We start from the raw sequence: 20,346 nt of genomic DNA, 5'->3' as shown, positions 1-20,346 counted from the left end.
TGAGGTCTCCCCTCAGTCTCCTCTTCTCCAAGCTAAAGAGACCCAGCTCCCTCAGCCTTTCCTCATGAGGAAGATGCTCCACTCCCTTAATCATCTTGGTGGCTCTGTGCTGGACTCTCTCAAGCAGTTCCCTGTCTTTCTTGAACTGTGGGGCCCAGAACTGGACACAATGTAACTTTTCCAGTAAAATAATTGCAAGAGAACCTTATTCCCAGGCTGTGCTCTTCTATGTGGGATCTAGGCCCTAACACTCCTCCCCCTTTGCCCCCAAATTCAATGGTTTCAGAAAAATACAACATAACACAGAAAAAAAATAATGAGTCACTACAATGCATTCCACAATTCCTTCTTCCATTAGATTCCCACTGAGTCCATGTTTCAGGCAATTCCTCCAGGAGAAGAAGGGGCTACCTGATATGACCGGGGTTATCACAAACAACCCACAGGGTCAGCACAGCGTAGGCAGAGAACTCTGCTCCTGAGTAAAGAGGTAAATGGACGGTGTTAAGCAACAGGTCGAATTAGTGAAGGAGTGTAGAAAACCATCTGTTACGTTTGCCTGACTAGGTATGTAGGAAAGCACAGTACACAGAGACAATTGGCTTTTATTGTATGTACAGCAGTAGTTATTTCTTTAAAAAATCCTCTTCTCAGGCTTCTCAGTGATATAATAAATCTGTACATCATAGACTTCTTAATTGCACCAACTTAATTTTGTGTACACACAGAAAAAATAATTAAAAAAACCCTCCACCACAGAAGTGACTATCACAGTTGAATGCTAGAAAAAAAATGTTTTACCCCACCTGGAATATCAGAGCATAATACATTATTGGGAAATACAGAGTTACAGTATCGGAAAGACCTCAGACCCACCTTTCCCAGCTATTTTCACACCATGCCAGCACCTTGCATAGTAACAGTTTGGACATCCTGAGTGAAATGGTATTATTCACCCTTAAGGTAACAATTTTGTTATAATAGCTAATCTTCAGCTGTCTGTCACCAAGGCTGTGGCTTAGCAACGTACAGAAGCATATGCTGACTTTAAACACATGAATAAATCCCCTTAGGTCTTGTGGAGGTCAAAGCATGAGGTCAGCTGTTCCCACTCACAATGGGAATGTCTTAGCCTGGAGCTACGGTATGCTTAATTCTGTACCAGGGTAAGCACTTATCTCAAACTTCAGCTCTACAATCCAAACACTGCAATAAACTGAAATGAAAAAAGCCATGTGGCTTTTTGAATAGAGCTTTTTTGAATAGACCTTGAATAGAGCTCTCGCTCCTTCTAACACCTAGAGCTACCAGAGCTGAAAAAGATGTTAAAACAAGAGCAAGATTCTTATTTTGCCTCCCCATACACATTTGGTAGCATTTTATGTTGTCTACTTTGCTTTTTCCTATGATACTTTGCATATGAAGAACACCAAAACTTTACAAGAAATCCACAGCAGAAAGCTTTCACTTGAAAACCACCTAGAAACAGCACGGAGATGCAGTACCAGGAAATGCTGTAAAAATTTCATTGATCCTCAAAACTGGTATCATCAGGGCAAGGAAACACCTCAAAAAAAAAAAGCAGCACTGTAAGCCAAGTGTTCTCAAGAGCAAGACAGAAACTAGAGGTCTGTGTGATCTGGAGCCCCATCCTCTCTCCCAAAGAAAGAGCAGGGAAAAATAAAATCTAACAGAAAGCATAAGAATAAAGCCAGTATTTATGCCTGCACAGTTTATGACCTGTCCATTAAGCTGAAGTTTGCTAAAGGTATTTTGCTTTTTCAATGAATATGAACATTTTTCCACTACAGCATTCCTTCTCCTTCCTGCTGCCTAAGATTCCCAACTTTAATTTAAATAGTTAGGAGTGAAATGACTGTCATTTCTTCCTAGGGTGAATTTGATATGAAATACCAGTGACCTAGAGGTAAAGGACCCCCTTCTCTTTAAAGTGATCTCAGTCACTTTAAGAAAGTTACCTAGCTTGTATTCACACGTGAGATATTAGGTAGTTTTATTGCTTTAATCTATGAAGAGAAATTTTAACTCTTGTACTACTTACTCGGTCAAAGCCCACACTAAAGTCAAGGCAAATCTTGGTTAGGTAAGGATGCAGGTTGTCTCCATCAAGGCAAATGAAAAGCTAAAATGCCATAAAGCAATACAAACCACAAACACAGGTTGAGAATGTTCAATTATGTGCAGAAACATTCTTTAGAAAGGAAAAGCAAGCCTTCATCTCTTACTCCTCATAAAATAAATACCATGCCACCTCTGCTGTAAAGAACATCCAGAAACACAAAAGTGTAATGAACGGGACAAAAACAAAGAAAGATTTCACAGGTTGTTTCCAAGCTATTGTTCTGAAGTAATTAAACTGGAAGACAGAAGACAACAATATCGTGCAGAGATTTGTTCTACTTTTCAACTCTGTAGTTATTAAAATTATGAAGACTGCAAAACATAAAAAAAGCAAAATTATTCCCTCCGGCATCCTTCACACAACTGCACAGGAAACACGCAGCACCTGACAGGGAACACCGCACTGTTTGTTACGCCAGCTTACAGATCCAGTCCTCCCTACCCAAACCTGTAGCATAGCTCCTGCTGGTTGTCAGGAGCCAACTCACACTGACCTAAATGCTAGTACGCAAAGAAGGTACACACTCAGATCTCCTGATCTTAAATGACAACCTAATCATCTCAGAAGGTGGGAATGGGATTCAGTATTATCAGCCTTTGGGGCTGTAATGACTGAGCAATTCAATTGTCTCTTTGTGTCTAGTACTTTAGCTTATTTTTACAAAAGGACATAAAATATTTGTAAAGGAGTAGGAAGAGGTGAGGAGCACACCAGCCAGATACAGAGGTCAAACCAAACAATGTTTATTTTCCTGAGGAGTGAGGCAATCAAAACCCAAGATTCCCTTTTAACCCCAAATGCCTTGCTTTCCTCATCTTAGTAATTAATTCTCTGTCAATATATGCAAGCCCAAACCCTCACAGTTTGCAGTATAGAACATTCTCTGTTCCCACCACTAAGACATGCATTTAGGCAATCACCAAGACCTTAAGAAAGAGGAACCAAAAAACCACTTATTCAGTGTGTATCTGTTTTTTGGGGTAAGCTACAAGCAAACACTACTGCTGTATTCTGCAAGTTACTCAGTGTTATTTCCACCCCATTCTACAGTACATAATAAAACTTCTGTAAATGAAAATCCCAGTTCAGTAATTCAAGCAGACTTCAAGTAGTGTGACGTGATCCCTGTGCTCCCTTTACATTCCCAGTTCCACAACTCTTTGCTTTTAGTGTAAGGGGGTGCAACCCATGGAGCTCAGGCTCATTTTGGTTTCTTGAACTCAGTGACCTGCTGTGGTTTTCTCCTTCAGCAAACAAGGCTGAGCATTTAAAACATGTCAGGGATTTGACCTCTGACTCTGCCCCATCATGCAAAGAGCTCCCAGGAAAGTCAAGGGAAAAAGCGTATGTTGCAAGAACATAAAATCAGTTTTTTTAATGCTCATATAATGAATTACTGCAAAACAAATGAAGAAACCTAACTTCTACTTTGTATTAAATAAACAATAAACAAAAGTGTTCAAGCACATTCAAGCTAGACAAACCTGTATCACTGAACTGGGATTTCTAAGCATGTTACAGGTCTAGAAGACTTATTTGTAACCAATTTTAAAACACAGAATAATAAAAAAACCTTCAAGTGTTTTCATAATAAGCAGCATACTTAAACGTACATCTATTTGATAGTCTGGACTGCTGTATTACCACAGTGATTTTAGGAGGTTGCACATAAACAGTATTTTTTAACAGTAGGCTCATTTAAAAGATTTTTGACAGTCCACTTCTAGTATTTTATTGTTAAAAAAGAAACCAAAATCCCTCTACTTTTATATTCTTTGTAGGAGTATTTACCAAGGAATCTAGAGTCCATCAGAAGTTTTGAAATGTGTTTCTGTTCTTCAGCGACTTTCTATTTTTGAGGCATGTTTTAAGTTGAAAGCCCAAACATCTGCCAATGTGTTTGATGTCTTAAGGGGAGGAAAGGACAGGGGGGAAACCACTGTTGGCAAAGCAGGCACAAATCTATCATTCATTAATGTCAGTAATTTAGATGGAATGGATGTTTTTCTTGGCTAAAGAGAACAGGCTTGGCCCTCTGTCCTTGCTAGGAATGTAAATGATGGAAAAGTACAGGTATGCACAAAAGATGGTACCTGGCTGACATTTTACTCTTAATAACCAAAACAAGAACTATGCCTTTACTTTCATCAGTGTTTCCTTTTAATTCAAAGGAGCCAGCTGCAATACTTCAAGAGGAAAAAAGAATAAAAAAAAAAAACCTCACCCAACCAACCACTCACCACATGACAACACTGGTAGATCTAGAAACTGAAAGACAACTAAGGGAATTGGAATTATTTTTTTTAAAAAAAGCTCTCTTCACAACTGTTTTCTACGACCTCAGTAACTGTTTGGCAAGTAAAACAAGCTGTCTAATGAAAAGCATTATAGGGTTAAATATGCTCTGTTCACCACTTATTGCTCCTAGCTGTGCATTTGATATGATGGTTAATATACTTGTCTAACAAGTACTTGGGAGAAGGAATTAGAGCCCCTAAGATAGGTTTTTACATTAGCAATGCAGCTTCTCACACAGGGAAGAAAAGTTACATGTAAGAATTTGTAAATGTTTTGTTTGCAAGTAGACTCAAGTAGACTTTAAAAAAAGTTGGTTTGTTAAGCATAACTTATGCACAGAACATTAAACAATATGCTAGTATAAGTATTTGCATAATTTATTGATTTATGGCTAGTATCAAAGGCATCTCTCCACCTACATGGACTGAGCAGTTATTACAGCAGGCTACAGTTATTACAGTAGGCTATCTTAATCAGCATTTTAGTTCTGCTTCTGAAAACTTACCCGTTTCCAAACCACAATACAAACTGGATCTGGGTCTCTCTTTTCCCTTTCAGCCTGACTAGAAAAACAAGTTGAGACTTGCGTTGCTACTATTCCAGGCTGCAGTCAGGAAGCACAGTGCTATCTTTGCTCTTCATAGTGGTTCAGTCATCGAGCAGGTATGATGTTTCCACTCCTAGCTCCCCTGCTTACATGCAGGTCCTCCCCACCTGCACCATCCCCAACCTCCCTCATCTTCTACAATAAACTGCATGGTCTTCCAAAAGCTGTCATGAAACAATTAGCACTGCTTGTATTTGGGGGAGCAACTTTAGAATCAGAGAGGAAAAGCGTTCTGGAAAAATAAACAAAAAAGACAAGCTTTCTGTTTATTCACACACCACTGTATCAGTGAACACCACTTTATGCAAGCCACCAGCCGTATTTGTATCCTCTACTACTGCTCTGTAAACAAATGGTCAACTGATGTGCAAGTATCCCATGGGAGAGCGTTCAGCCTTACGCGTATGGTTCTGCCGAAGCACCATTCAGTTTGCTCTTGCTTTTGTTTTTGGAAAGGAGCTTTCTGTTCAGAATACGTGAAAGCGTGCCTCCCTTCTTGCGCGCTTCCTCTGACAGTGGCTGCTGCAGGTAGACAAGATCATTGTGTGACTGACTCATCCCTGGATCCTTCTGATGATGTCGCCGGCGGAAAAAGAGCTTTGCACTTTTTTTCAAAATTCCACCTGTGGAAGCAAACAGCAGAGGTGCAGGACACTTTAGACAGAACAGGCTGCTTTCTTCTCGGAGCTCAGCTTTAACTGTAACTGCAGCACAACTCAGAAAAGCCTTGGACTTAACATTTCCAGTTTAAGTGTCACCCTGGTGACTATTCCAACAATGTTAGAAAGCTAAGAGCGTGGTGAATCTAAAGCAAGAATATTGATGGTTTGTAAAGTAGAGGCCATAATAGTACCAGTTCCACCTCGGAACAAGTGATTTCAGATACTGGCAAATGTGAGCAATCATTGTGCTTTCAGCCAGAGGCACACATACACACACTACATGCTACAGAATCCTCTTTGCTCTGCTGCTGATCCAGCTCTCTCCCACCTGAACACCACTGAGAAATTCAGACTCCATGGAAGTATGTATTTCTCTGCTTCTCCTCATTCCATGCAAGTATCATGCAAACTGATTTGTGACAGACTGCTGTGGTAGTTCTAGCTATATGCATACACACACACTTGTACAGTTAGCAGAGATGTTCAGGAGAGAAGAGCTCACACATATTGCTAGAGGAGCACTAAAGAAAAATGTAATTTTCCTTCAGATCTTTCAGAAATGATGCTATTGAAAAGGAAGGAAAGCCACTGTGAAACAACACTGCCTATGAGCAAGCCAATATTAATCTGATTTCAGCTTCTAAAGTCAATGCACACATCTTGTGGACGTCTCCTTCCTTACACTTTCTTGGTTTCAAATGCTTTTCTGAACGTTATGTTAGTGGTCAGACATACACATGCCAGCATTTGGTGTGGGTTGTACGCTGGGTTCTCACACGTCAAACAGGCATATTCAATCTTTCCACTACAATAAAAGTACAGAATATTTTATAAAAATAATGAAATAGAGGAAGTAAATTTACTCAACTGTTGTTTCAGAGATCAAAGGAGCTGAATAGAAAAGATTAGCCCATGATGCACAACATGAAGATGGCATTTTAATTTGAGGGGAAAGACCTTGTTGGTGCTGGAGAACAGTACCTAGCAGTCAACCTGCATGCAGTAGGCCCAAACAAGCCAGACACCATGTATTCTATATGAACTCGGTAGCACCACCTACAGTAACAATCATGAAGCATTTGCTACAGCAATTCACTTCAAGCAGATTAAAAATAATATTACATCTGCTTCCAACAGGTTCAGAAATTTGCTCAAATCCCTTCTGCCATACATTAAGTTGCATTATTTTGTTGTATTCCTTCCCTTGATCCCATGGCAAACCTGTTATGCAGCCAAGGCAATTGCAGCTGTCATCTCACCAGGGACATGGGACTCATGTTGTGAACACCAGTCACCAGGACTTTTCTCCCTTTGCAAGCTCAGGTTGCTTTCACAGCCACCATTCTGCCAAATTCCACCTTCCCTTTCTGTGTGCACATGTGTGTCTGATGTTTAAGGGAGCGTGGCTGCAGCTGGCAGGGACACTGCTCCGAGCTACCAGCAACACTCAGCCTGGTGTCAGTACATCAGCCCCACGTTAAAGTAGCAACAGGTTTGTGCAGAATCGGGTAGCATTGCTGTCCAAGTGGCAGGAGCCAATTTGAGCAAAGGAGGACCCAGGTAGCAAGCCAACACAGGAGCCTTCTGGCAGTCAGACTAATACCTGAGAACAGTCATCCCCTGGCAAAGCTTCCACACCTTGTTCCCGTACCACTATCTGGTTGCCTGATTCTTTCTCAGTTCAGCTATTAATTCCTGTCACTGCATGGTCTTCATTTTGCTTTTCCTCCCATTGCAAATGGATACAAAAAGCAACACACAGACCAATTCTTTCACGGGATACTGTGCAATAGCCAGAACTACCTATTTGTCCCCCAAGGACTTGACACAGGCTGCGTGTCTGTCATTTTGCACAGCGATGGCTGCAGAACAGGTATTTCATGGCAGCTCTGTTGCTTTCACAGCAGCCAGATGCTTCTTTGTTCAGACCAGAGCAGTTACAAACACGTGCCTGGGTTTATTACTCTGTATTTTAGGGACTAAGCCCTCAGCACCTGGGAGGATATTCTAGCACGTTTTGTCTTGCTGCTGCTGAGACTTTTCTCACCGGGTAAGATGGGAGCTGGAAGTCAGCTGACAGCAACTGGAACTCATGGATTTGAATCTTGACTGCTCTCCCATCACTCTCTGATTGATCTTTTTGGCAAGGCAGTACCACTTCAAGCTGTTGTCAACAGCACAGAAGAAACAGTGTTCAACCCCATGATACTGACAGTTGTTAATATGCAAAGGCCTGGGGGGATTGACGAGCCCTTGCTGCTGTGTGCCTTTTGTTTTAGCAGTCAGCTGTTCTGCTCAGCAGTCTTGGCAGCTGCAGCTGAAGCTGTGCCAACAGAAAGAGTAGGACAGAAGGGTTTATCCATAAGGAGCTGTTTAGTCCTATCCATTCAGACTGATTTCCCATACTAGGAAATAGAACCAAACCAAAAATGCTGCAAAAATTGTGCTGGTGGGCTGGTACAAGTCACTGCAGCTGAAAAACTGCAGGCAGTGCTTCCCTGAGAGCAGCACAAGCTCAGCACAAGCAGCAGCCCCCCGACATGAAAGCTCCCTGTGTTTCCAGAGGTACTTAGGTCATTGCTACCTGGAAGCTTGCCACATCCCCGCTGCCACCCATCAGTCTCCAGCCAGTTTGGTACGTGCTGCCTGACAGTGGCTCCAGCTGTTGTGGAGGCATGCACCCCTAAGAAGGCAGGGTAGGGCAAATCACAAGCTTGGCGACGCTCATGCTATTTGCAAGCTTACTTCTTGAGTTCAACAGGATCCATATGCCAACTCTGCCCCTAACATCAGAAGATAAGCAGAGAGCATGTCAAGAGTGCTGTACAGACTGACTGGTCTTCATAGGCTCCTCTGCACTAGTTTAGGGTGTTCTGAAAATGCTTGTGGGGCTAGGATCACTCCTGAATCTTATTTTCGTTAATGAAGGAAGATTTCCTTCCCCACCTACAAGGATATGAATAGAGATCGCTTCTTTCCATTCCTTCCCAACTTCCAAAACAGTTTTTATCCAGGTGGTTTTGTAAATAACAACTGAAGTTCTGGTAGCTCTACAAGTTAGGCTAGAAAAGAGATCTAGAAAAGGGGAAGCAGCAGGTTTTAAAATAAGCTTTCTGCATATGCATATCCAGTTATGGGGTCACACATGGTTTGCCTGAGCAGATTTTGATTGATAACCAGATACTACAGGAATGGGCATGATGGAGAGAAATCAAGAATGCAGCGCACCTCTCCAAGCCTTCCTTGCTGTCCATTCTATGTGACCCACCTGGACAGCACGACCATCAGAAGAATGATTCGTTACAGCAGACCAGTCTGCTAAGACACCTGAGCACAGGAAGATAATTTTGGAGGGTGGAAAGAAACAGATGGGGGAAGAAGAAAATGGGTGCCTAACTATGTTTTGCTTCAGTTTTCACAATGAGTGTACCACTGTAAAGCTACATTTTCTTAATTAAAAAAAAAAAAAGGCCAAAAAAAAGACAAAAATAACTTACTGTGTACGCAATTAATTCTGGTTGGGATAGTAGTCCTCTTAAGTTTATAAAAGGGAATGGGTAAGAAAGGAAGTCAGAAAGGTAAAAAACCAAAAATATGCAAGAGAAAAAAAAATGGCAGTGCTAACTTTAAGACATTAATACCTAGACAAGGCTTTTTAAAGTAGAAGGAAGGGCTTTGTTTTAGTTTTGTTTGGGTTTTCTCTTGTTGTGTTTGGTTTTGTGGGGTTTTTTTGTTTGTTTGGGGTTATTTTTTTTTTAAGGGAAAGCATTTGACACAACAGAAACCTTGAACTTTTTGAAGCTAACTGAAGGCAAGGGGTTTGAAATGTTTTCCTATGTCACTTCATCAGACTTACTCAGCTGTGACACAGCAGAGATTCAAGACTTCCATGAAGAAATTTGTGTATAAAAAAAAAAAGGATTTGAGACAGTTTTTAAAAAATATTTTTACAAGATGAGACAACTCCCTCAAATATTAGAGCTACTTTGTGCTTTTTAGAAGTCCTGTACTACAATGTGTAAACAGGATCTTTAGAAGCTTGATCTCTTTGCAACACACTGTGCAGGGAAAACCAAAACTAGATAACAGCTCATGTACAAACTTCCACTTGCTTGTTTTAGAGTTAACATGTTAAACAAGAGTCCAGAGGTTCTGCAAAATCTCATTCAGCTTCCTAAACTTTTCCAGGCTCCAAAGGAGACAAATCCCTTCACAACTAACCTCCTACCCCCACTCAAACACATGCAAAACTTTCCAATGCCCAACCATCTATGTCAAACTGTTTGTTGCTGTACCATCCTGATCTATTAGGTGGAGCAATACAGGTGTGAGAAGGCCATAAAGCCTTGATGCTCTAAGGGAGAGCCTTGGCAAAGAGGTTCAGTGGATGCCTTACGTGGAGGGGATTATGATAAGCTAGTAAGATACCGAGGTTTTGCAGTAAGCCACTTTACAGTATTTCTGGGTAAGGAAAGAATAGAAAATGATAAAGCAAAAGAGGGGTGGATTGGGTGAGAAACGCAATTTTTGCAACTTCAATGTGCAGCCCATGAGATTGTTGTGTCCCCAGCTCAGGGCACAGTCCACTGCACTGGCTTTTGTGTCACACTTCCTAACAGCCCCTGTGTTTGACACTTAGCCACAAACTAGTGCTACAGCCTCAGAGGTTAATGGATTTAGAAAGGAAACACAAGGAATCCTAAGATATTTTCAAATTGCAACTATTCAGTTGTATAACCACATAAGCAAAATGATCTGATCCCTTATTTACTTATTAAAATACCTTTTATTGCATTTTCTTTAGCAAACTATGTATCAATGAAATCAGTCAAAAGGGAGAAACTGTTCACAAGGCAGTTAAGAGAGAGAGTATTTCTGGCTTAGCTGTGGTGTTTCCTCAACACACGCTTTAGCGAGGGGCCATGGGAGTCCTGCGCTTAAGAGATGTGAAGGAAGAGAAGGAATGTATCAGAAAGCAACTGTGGAACCCTGCCATTTTCATGTTAGTAATGGGGCTGCTAATATAAGAGCACAGTTTTCATTGAGGAAATGATAACATGGCTAGTTATTTCTCTCCCAGATAACTGAGTTGAGCTTCAACTTCTAAGTGTGAGCCCTTCTGTTTCCTGATGGAGGGGACTGTAAGAGAGCCTAACCTGGCTCAGAGAGCCAGAGGACTGAGCTCTTTATGGCTGCTAGCAGGACAGCTTTAACCAACACCACAATCACAAGGAGTTTAAGGACAAAAATCAGTAGAAAGGATGAACAACTTCAGTGTTGCCTGACACTGTCAATTACGTAGCGAAAGCAGTCATTCATTAAAGTGGAGCTAAGGATCACATACCTTTAGATTTTTTCATGCTCCCAGTTTCTGAAACACTTAATGAGCTCACAGATATTTCTTCACAGGTCTGGTCTAGGAGTGTGTTGGTGTCCCACTGTTGGCTGCCGTTCTCCAAACCCCAAGGTTTTTGGGCACTTTGCTGTGGGTCAATATCAGGTACTGTTTCTGAAGTACCTAATGACAGCTTTTCATCAGAGGTGACTTTTGCAACAGCTTCCTCCACAGTGTGTGGATCTGTCTCTTTGCAGGAGCTCTCCATGGCTGCAGCATAGTCCATCATCAGTGCAGCTTCACTGTCCTGAGATAAAGAGGTCTGCCCAGTGAAAATAAGAGAAAATGCTGACACAAGCTGCTCTGCTGGGGGTGGGGGGAAAAAAAAGCCTCCCTGCAAAAATCCTGTTCTTTTCTCTTCTTTACCATTTTATTTGTATTGCTCAGGTCTACCAGAAAGCCACTTGAAGCTTCCTTAGCTCTACTAAAGAGGCACATATAGCCAAGTTTTAATCATGATAAAGCCAAATGACTGAAAATAAAGTATTTAAGTACATGCCTCCCACCTACCCCCGCCCCACTACAAATAATGGGACTCTCCTACATGTGCTGCTGTAATTAAGTATCAGCATCCATGGACAACAGCTTGGCCCTTTTAAGAAAATAAACATCAAAGCATTTCATCTCGTAGAAGGAATTCTTGGCAACTGTATCAGCTAAACAAAAAATCCGTGCAGTCCCAGTACCCCCATTTCACAGGCAGATCATCCAGCACTGTGGCAGCTGATCTTCATCCCCGCCCCCTCAGCACAACACGGTGATGATGAGGGGATCCATGCCCACTGACTCTTGGCTTTTTGTTAGAGCTCTTTAGGCATAACAGCAAGACTGGACAGCAAATGTCCATACAGCAGGCTGCATGGAAAGGACTACAGGTAGGCACCAAGCATCAGATGGGAGACTGGGGCTGTTGTGAAGAAAGTCTGGAGGAATGCTATATACCATGGCAGAAAGTGTCTTCCATTTGCCCTCCCTATGGAACAAAGCCCAGAGGACAAGGAGGTTTTTTTCAGAGGGTTTTGTTTAAACAAATTTGAAAAAAATAGAAAAATCTTTCATATTTCTTCTGTACACCTTCCCTCCATGGGTGAAACACAAAGAAGGACAAATTATCCTCTCTTCTCACCTAAACTGGTTTTCCCAAATCCCCAATCATCCCACTCCTATCCAAGAACACATTTTTAGTCAAGGTGTCAAATCTAACAATCAAAACCCAACACCTTCCCTGATAAAGCCATCCTCATTTGGTTTAACGTGAAAAAGTTATTTAAACAAACTGGCACACAGACCTAGATCCTGCAGAGACTGCTGAATGAGAGGCTGCAGAATGTGTTAAGTTAACGTCACACTCAGTGGAGCAAAGACTTTACAGTACTGAGCATTAAATGTAAGTGTTGCTTTCTGCTTTACCTTGGACACCCCTGATATGATAATGGTGCTTTTCTTTCTAGGAGACTTCAGCTTTTGCTTTGCAGATTCGCTTAACTGCCGAATGGCTGCTTCTGCCACAGGATCGGTGCCGTTCAGAACCAGCAGTTCTGAAAATAAAGCATTATTTCAGAGGGAAGAAAGAAAACAGAAAAAAAACCCAACTAAAAACCAGAGCAAAGAGAGGCAGAGTTTGTTCTTGACTTAAAATTCAAAGAAATTAGCAGAAATGGTATAAACATTAGGCATACCAAAACATTCTCCAATTCACTACCCAGCTATTAGGTCCTGTCTTTCCATTCTGTTACCCATTCTTTTAAGAAAAGGCACCTAAGTTGCACTTACAAACCCATGCCCTGAGCACACAGGAGGTTTCGGAAGCCTAAACAAACATCCAATTATTTCAGTGCATTGCCACACTGGGGTGACTATAATCCAGAAGCAGTGGGTAGAGCATCAGGTATCACAGTCATGAAGAGCTGTAGTTCTAACACAGTACAAAGCTGCCACATGCTCTACTTCTTCAGGTAGCTACTTTGCTCTTTTTCCAGACATCCTTGCTCAGCATTTCCAGAGTTGCTATGGCACTATGATACGATGGGGAAGGCAAAGTGGCAGTCACTCTGCTCTTCCTCAGCTGCCTCCAAAGCCTGTAAAGTGCACCTCCTTCTCCTCTCCAAACACTGCACAGGAGTACAAAACCTTCTTTATATATAAAATGCTGTTTAGTGACAAATCCAAGTTTATTTTCAAGCACGGCCATTTCTGGCATCTAGCATGCAAGTACTGTGGGCACAGCAAATACACTAATCAAATTTGTCAAGCTTAGGAACAAACAAGGCTAAGAAAGTTAAGAAAACAAAAATCCCTGTATTTAATTGTCTGAGGCGGGATTTTCTAATACGACATTTAACAACAAAAGAATACAGGCAGGAACAGCACCAGTGCTAATGAAACCGTGCAGTGTTTTTTGTTACTGTGACATTAAAGCAATAAAAGACCAGGCCTGAATAATTATGCTGCACCAAGTATTTCAGATACTTTTGAAACTTCAGAGTGTGTGTGCACAAGGGGTACCCAGCCCCAGGCATGTCTGCACGCTCATTATAAACACCTACTTTTCCATCTCCCCAGCCACTGCAAAGCCCCCAGGAACAGCTGAGAGCATCCAGAGCAGCATCAGTGGCACTTGCTAATTTTTATTGTTGTCATCACTTAGAACTACAGCATGGCCATAGCATATTTTCCACAGTGCTTGTTGCTATTTTGGCATGATGTTTGTAACAACTACTACCTAAGTTACTGCCATACCAAACGTTCCTTTGTATTTCTTTAATTTGACTTAAACTTTTATTCTAGGGAGTAATTCTTCCTGCTGTATTACATGAACATTTCACAGAAATTCCCCTGCACTCCCATAAAAAGAACGACACTGGCCATATCAATGTGCTCTAAGTTGTCTTCAGATGGGTTTTCCAGTAAGTGCTTTGTATCTTTAATATAATAAACAGTTATGAGAGTTAACTCAGAAGTCTAGCACTATCTTAACATTTCCCAGATTGGCTTAGTAATAGCCATCCTGCTTCATGACATCAGAGTATTTGTTAGTCTAGAGTTTTAAAGATTCAAGTGCTATTACAGCTATTCACAGTTACTGCTTCATGCTCTTCTCCAGATTTCTGAGTTTGGCCAAGACACTTCTCTCTCTGCAAGCTCTCTGACAGTTCCAGGAGCAGTCTAGATCATCTCCAGATTGTCCCATCTGCACTCAAATCTGTACGATGAAAACCAAACTCCACATCATGTGCCATCTGCAGCTAGATTGGGTCACATTTTCCATTGCTGTTGCCTATAGAGCTACAGAAAGACTGAATAGTGACCACACACAGGACTGAAAAATATGCTGAAGAGTCAAAGTTGCAACTCTAAAAGGTAAAATGCCCCAGAGTCAAAATCAGGCTTAATACAGTCAAAGTGAATTTGTAATTAAAGTTATCGCCAATGCTACCTGGCACTCTGAAGGCACTTCAGCTGTGTGCCAGGTGACTTAGGAAATTGGACAAAGAGGCACAGCAAGACTGTGTACTTGCATTAGCACAACAAAGCCCAGTGGCAGGGCTAGAAAGAGAATTCAGTCTTCCTTACATCAGTCCAGCCTCGTGCCTTCTCTTCAGACAGGGGGGGCTTCACAGTGGCCTTAGAGGCAAGTTTCACAGGGTTTCCATTCTGTGCAGTGTCCCCCATGCCTTTATAAAGGAGGAATCTTTCTTTCACAAGTAAGAGAAAAGACAGCTTGGCTTTTCTGTAGTCACCTCCCCTCTCCAAACCACAGCTCACTGTTATTTATTCAAAGTTAGTAATATAAATCACCAATTAAAACCAGACTTCTATTGCAAGACTGCTATAACCCTAACCACAGTACTTGTTAACACAAACATATCTGTGCCTGTTGAAAGGCAGCAGCCGTATGGGTTTGCTGTTATTTTAACAAGATTACATTAATCCCATGTGCAGCACAGAGATGTATTCTCATTAGCAGCTCTGAACATTTCTATTACCTGTATCTGAAGACGATAAGGTTTTGCTGACGGGAGCACCATGTGAATGGATAGCTTGAACAGAGAAATCCTTTTCAATCACCTTTACTTTAACTGGAGTTTTCACAGGAGAATCTGAGAATCAAGGTTTTTTGTTATTTAAACTACGCAAGATATTTATAATGAAAATAGTAAGAGTTTATTATACCAATGTTAAAGCTTGTTCAAATCATTAGTGTTTGAGAAAGTTGTTTAATACAAATTCTCAACACATACTCTCTATGGTAACCTGACCCAAAAAGGTCCATGAAGGGTAGGAATTTATTTGTTTTAAACATTTTACTGTAATATGCTAGACAACACCCACTTATGTACAAGATCTGCTTTAACAACTTAAAAGAATGCAGCTCTTTGTGAGACTTCACACAAAGACTGTTTAGAGGTTTTACTGTCATACTTATCCCAAGAAGAATCAGAGAATCTACTCCTGAAAGGCATGCTGAAAAAAAAAAATCTTTGCCACAAGATGACATCGATTCTCATTAGAGATTATAATACCGATCGAGGTTAGAAGGCACAGGATGGTTTGGCATCAGCAATGATACTTTTGTCATGTGGAAAACCATCCACCAAAACCAAGCTCTTCCGCATTATCACTCTAGCATGAAATCTTTACAATGTGTATTAAAAGAAATATTAATCACTCCTCTTGTATGAACAAGGTTTCATGAAAATTTAAAACCCGATTCTGAAGAATACAAACAATGCCCCTCTACCCTCCAACGCATCAGAGAATTCTGGACAACAGCGACTTTCCTTACATCTTATTCCCGCCTCGACTTCTGGTCCTTTCCTTACATCCCGTCCCCCCAGCTTCTCCTGGTCCCCACGGATAACCCTAAGAGTAAACACAAAGAAGTGGACTTCCTCACCTGTGCTCAGGGGAGATGATCTCCCTTCTAGACGAGGTTTGGTTTTCACAGCAGTTACAGTAGTGACCACAGTCCCACAGGGCATCACAGTGCGATCCTTTTCTACCTTAGTGGCTGGCACTGGAGAAGAGACTTGCCACGTCTTTAACTCACTGGGTTCTATAAAAGAGAACTAGGAAGACAAAAAAATGTCACCTTAGAAGCACAGTCAAGTTAGAAGGACACTAACATTTCTAGTGAGTACTCCTTTAACATTTTTACTAACACTCAAGAGCCAAACAGTTAATTCTTTTGACAGACACAAGTGCCATGTGTGAAGTGTTACCATGCAATCTGAATGCACCACTCTACAGCACTGTGCTGCGACCAACAGTCCAGAGCACAAGCTCATGCACTCACAAGTACTTCCCAAAGTGAAAGATCCACCATAAAACCAACCAAATGCAGCAGTACCTCTGCACTAATGGATCCCAGCCCAGACCTTGGCTCTGGGCTGCTCTCACTGGCCCTGCTGTTCAGTGCAAAGCTTTGCTGGCCAGAAGGTTGTTTCCTGAACAAGTCTAGAGGTACAGTCACCTTTGCGGACAAAGGTCCTAGAAGAAATAAAATCAAGAAATAAAATCAGTGCACATCTGAGCTGTCAGTATGTTTAAGGGCAAGAAGATGGGAAAGGAGGAGGCAGAACAGAGGCAGCTGGATGCAAGAACTGGTTCTACACCACAGGGCAGAAACATAGCAGTTTTCATGTCTTTCTTTCCATTTTATGACTATTCCTCAGCCTGGCCTAATACTGTGCAACAGGGAAGAACGGAGACGTGAAACATTATTTATTTGCCACTATTTATGGATATTATTTTTCCCTGTATATGCAGAATGTTTAGGGGAAAAGACAACATCTAATGTTTCATTTCAGGGAATACTCTGGGTTCCTGGTAAACTGGTGCATCGTTAATAATATTTTTTCTTAATTTGATCTTCAGTGCAAGTTCAGCAGTTCTCCTGTTTCTCCCTTTACTTTATTAGCTATACTAGACTGGAGCAAACTCTCAGTAAAATTACTCCATTATTTCAGGGATGAAATCCTAGTTTTCTGCAGAATTCAAAGACAAATAGAGATCTGATCTACATTATATTCACATTACTCAGCTCTCTCCTTACTAATATGATTTTAAATTGAGTTTTCTATTCAAATTTCTGGGAGAAGAACAGCTAAGATGGTACGGGGGTGGGGGGGAAGAAATAAGATTGCCAGTGCAATCAATTAGGACTTTTTTCTTCAAGAAACCAGGCTGGTAGTTACACTATCAGTTGGATGTGGATTGTTACTGGCATTGTCTGAAAGACCCACTACTAAAAATGTGCAGATACAGGCAAGACTAAACTTTATACAAGAAACAATATACACTTGCTGAGTGTATATAGAACCCATTTTTTTGTTAACAATAAAAACCAGCATCCACATAAAATAATTTTTTTAAAGCATTTGCCTAAATTTTACTTCCCAATCCCTCAAATAATCACAGATTATATGCAAGGAACTGCACAACTTTGTGTATCTAGATTATTAAAAATAAAAATAAATGCAGTAACTCAAACCCAAAACTCTGCTTGGCTATACTACTTACTAACTGTGGCTTAGATAAACTATTATTACCTAATGAATTATTGGCCAAGTCTTCATCCACTATCACAAGACACCAAGAGTAAAAGCACTTTTTTTTTTTTAATCACTGGGTATGAAAGATTTGGCCAATATTTAGAACTTTTTCCTGAACGAAGCTGCATGTAACTGACAGTACTAAAACACAGAGACATAGCTGAGTGTCAAAAAGTAATGCATCTTTTGGTTTGTTTTACACCTGAAACCTGACATAAGAAGGGAAAAGCAAATGGATCCAAGGGGTGAAATACAGTTACTATTTCTAGCTACAGCAAAACTCTATCAGCAAAAGAACATGCAACGTACAGGAGAAGAATTTATGATGTTGTGTCATCACCTCCACAATATCCAAATAATGAAGTACCTGGAGCAAGTTTACAAAGCTCATGCAAACACCTCAACAGGCACTCTGGTCTCAGCACCCACCCACCCCTTACCCCCACTGGGAAGGTAATGCTTCTCCAAATAAACCAAATGCAGTAGTTCAGTGGAGGGATTTTCTTGCCACTGAAGGCTACCTGCAAACTGCAACAAGAGAATCAAGTAGTAAAAGAGTTTCACCCCCCATCTTTTATATTTAATGCAATATAATCAGAATTAGTGACTGACAATTGCTAGGAAGCCTCTGAGGCTTCAAAAGGAAGGATTTAGGTTTAATATTAATGATTCCCCTTGAGCCACAGAAAGACCTGGAAAGCTTAACTTGAAAACAAAATTGTTCACAGTAGACCCATGAAAAGTTTAGAAAGCTGAAAAATTAGGCTATCAGCAGATGAAAGACTCAGGATGTTCACAGTCTAGAAAGAAACTCAATGCTTCTCTGTAACTTTAACTCTGAGGAGCACAGAGACACATGAGCAGCGTATTCTCTCTTCTGTCCATGATTACTGATGGAAGTAACAGCATACACAGACAGCACTTAACCCAGGTCAATCAGTGTTGCCCAAGAACTCTGTGATTTTCTACAGATTTCAACTCTAGGACACAAATTTAAGGACAGGCAGAGATAAAAACACAAAATTAAGTTATAAATTTTCCCCATGCTGCCTGGTTTGTACAAGTTTGTCTGGCTATTTTCAGCTGATCTCCCTCCCATAAACTGTTCTTTCCGCCAGGGCTGCCTAGAGCCATGCATGAGCGTACCTAATTTCAATACCAGGACAAGTCAGCATAAGATGTCTATGCTTTAAGACATGTTCAGAAATCTGAGTGTTTCTTACATGGCTATACAGCTGGGTAGAACCAAAAGAGGACTTATGTCAACATTTAGCAATGTTCATGAGCTGATTGTGCAAAATAATTCAGTTTTAATACTTACTATCCAACTTTCCATCTTCTACTATTTGCAGTTGCAATGCTTTTGATTTGGCACTTAGTTCACTGTGAAGTAAATGAAACTATGTTAGGTCTTCGCAGGCAAGCATATTTTCCTTCCCACTTAGATTTTCCCCGTTCCCTTTCAGTTGCCAACACCCTTTTTGTCCCACACTAAGCCAAGCAGTACAACCTGCTAACTGTGGCAGGCAGCCCTACATGGCAGCGCGGCTGGGCACGCTGCATGTGTAGCGTCTTTTTGACCTCAAGTAAGACTGACTAAAAGCATCATAGTTAGAAAACCCTGGCTTGCTTCTCTCCATCACTATTGCAGAAGTTTGATTGCCTAAAATTTCAGAGGGTTTTCTTCTCCCCAGTAGTTGACAAACACTGTCCTTCAAGCTGATGTTGGTCCCTACTCCAACGGTTCCACCACAGCACTAAGAAACTATTTTTTCCTGGCAGGATCAAAGATGCTGGAACAGCTCCAATCAACAACCCGTTGCAAGCTGTGGGGTATCCAGGTAAAGCAGGAAAGTGTAGTGCAAAAGCAGGATAGATGCAAGTAGATAAAAGCAGTTACAATTTTATGTGATCAGAGTTACATGTTACTTTTCCAAAATAAGACTCAAGGATGTTGCAAGATAACAAGAACTAGTTTCTGTGTGACAGAACTGATGTGAACTATTAGCAGAATTACTGCTATGCATGGTACTTCATAAGATGGACTAGACAACAGATACAAAACCCTTCCTCTCACTGAGACAGTGAAGCAAACTGGCTACCTACTGAGGACCCTTCAAGTAAAACTTGATTTTATAACCTTCTCTTTAGGTGTTCTGCCAAAAACCTTAAAGGCACATGCATATGTATTTTATTTTTATGTCTCCACTTTAGGATGGTGTGATCTTGATTGCAGGCATCCCTTTTCCATTTGACGCTGTGGGACATCATCTATGCAGCAGGTTTTAAGTTTTTCCCTACCACTCCCATCCTCTCCTGTACCTCCACAACTTGAAAGGAAGCACCTTGATGGTACTATTGCTGCTCTTCCCATGAAGCTAAAGCAGATCCTGGCAGTGGTCAGTACACTGGTCTTCAGACTGGTCAGTATTTTCATTTTTGAAGAAAGAAGCGGGGGGCTGGGGATGTGAACTTGGAAGAAGCTATGCAGCCAAATCCTGGTCACTTATCTGTAAAAGTCCCCAAGCTTACCTCATGCACTTCTGAAAAGCAGCCAGTGCCGTAGAAAACTCAGCATTATTCCTAGTGCCAAAGCCAAATTCCAGTCAACTTAATCACATCCTGCCTGCCTTCTCTCTGCACTTCGTTAGAAAGGGTACTATTCTGACAAGTTTCCTGTCCGAAAT

At 41.2% G+C, this 20,346-nt stretch overlaps 1 protein-coding gene across 1 annotated transcript; it reads right to left on the bottom strand.

Moving 5' to 3' along the window:
* Positions 1 to 5,444: 5,444 nt before the first annotated feature.
* On the bottom strand, positions 5,445 to 19,042 carry C2CD2 (C2 calcium dependent domain containing 2; the record flags this gene model as incomplete). Its single annotated transcript, XM_010165699.1, has 7 exons — positions 5,445 to 5,671; positions 11,055 to 11,367; positions 12,516 to 12,643; positions 15,092 to 15,205; positions 16,003 to 16,174; positions 16,456 to 16,595; positions 18,981 to 19,042. Coding segments are annotated over 7 exons (1,156 nt in total), but the record flags the coding sequence as incomplete, so codon positions are not given.
* Positions 19,043 to 20,346: the final 1,304 nt, after the last annotated feature.

Source organism: Antrostomus carolinensis, unplaced genomic scaffold, assembly GCF_000700745.2.
Source record: "Antrostomus carolinensis isolate BGI_N321 unplaced genomic scaffold, ASM70074v2 scaffold50573, whole genome shotgun sequence".
Taxonomy (NCBI): Eukaryota; Metazoa; Chordata; class Aves; order Caprimulgiformes; family Caprimulgidae; genus Antrostomus; species Antrostomus carolinensis.
The sequence above is the reverse complement of the archived record's forward strand: the minus strand, read 5'-3'. Positions and strand labels throughout refer to the sequence as shown.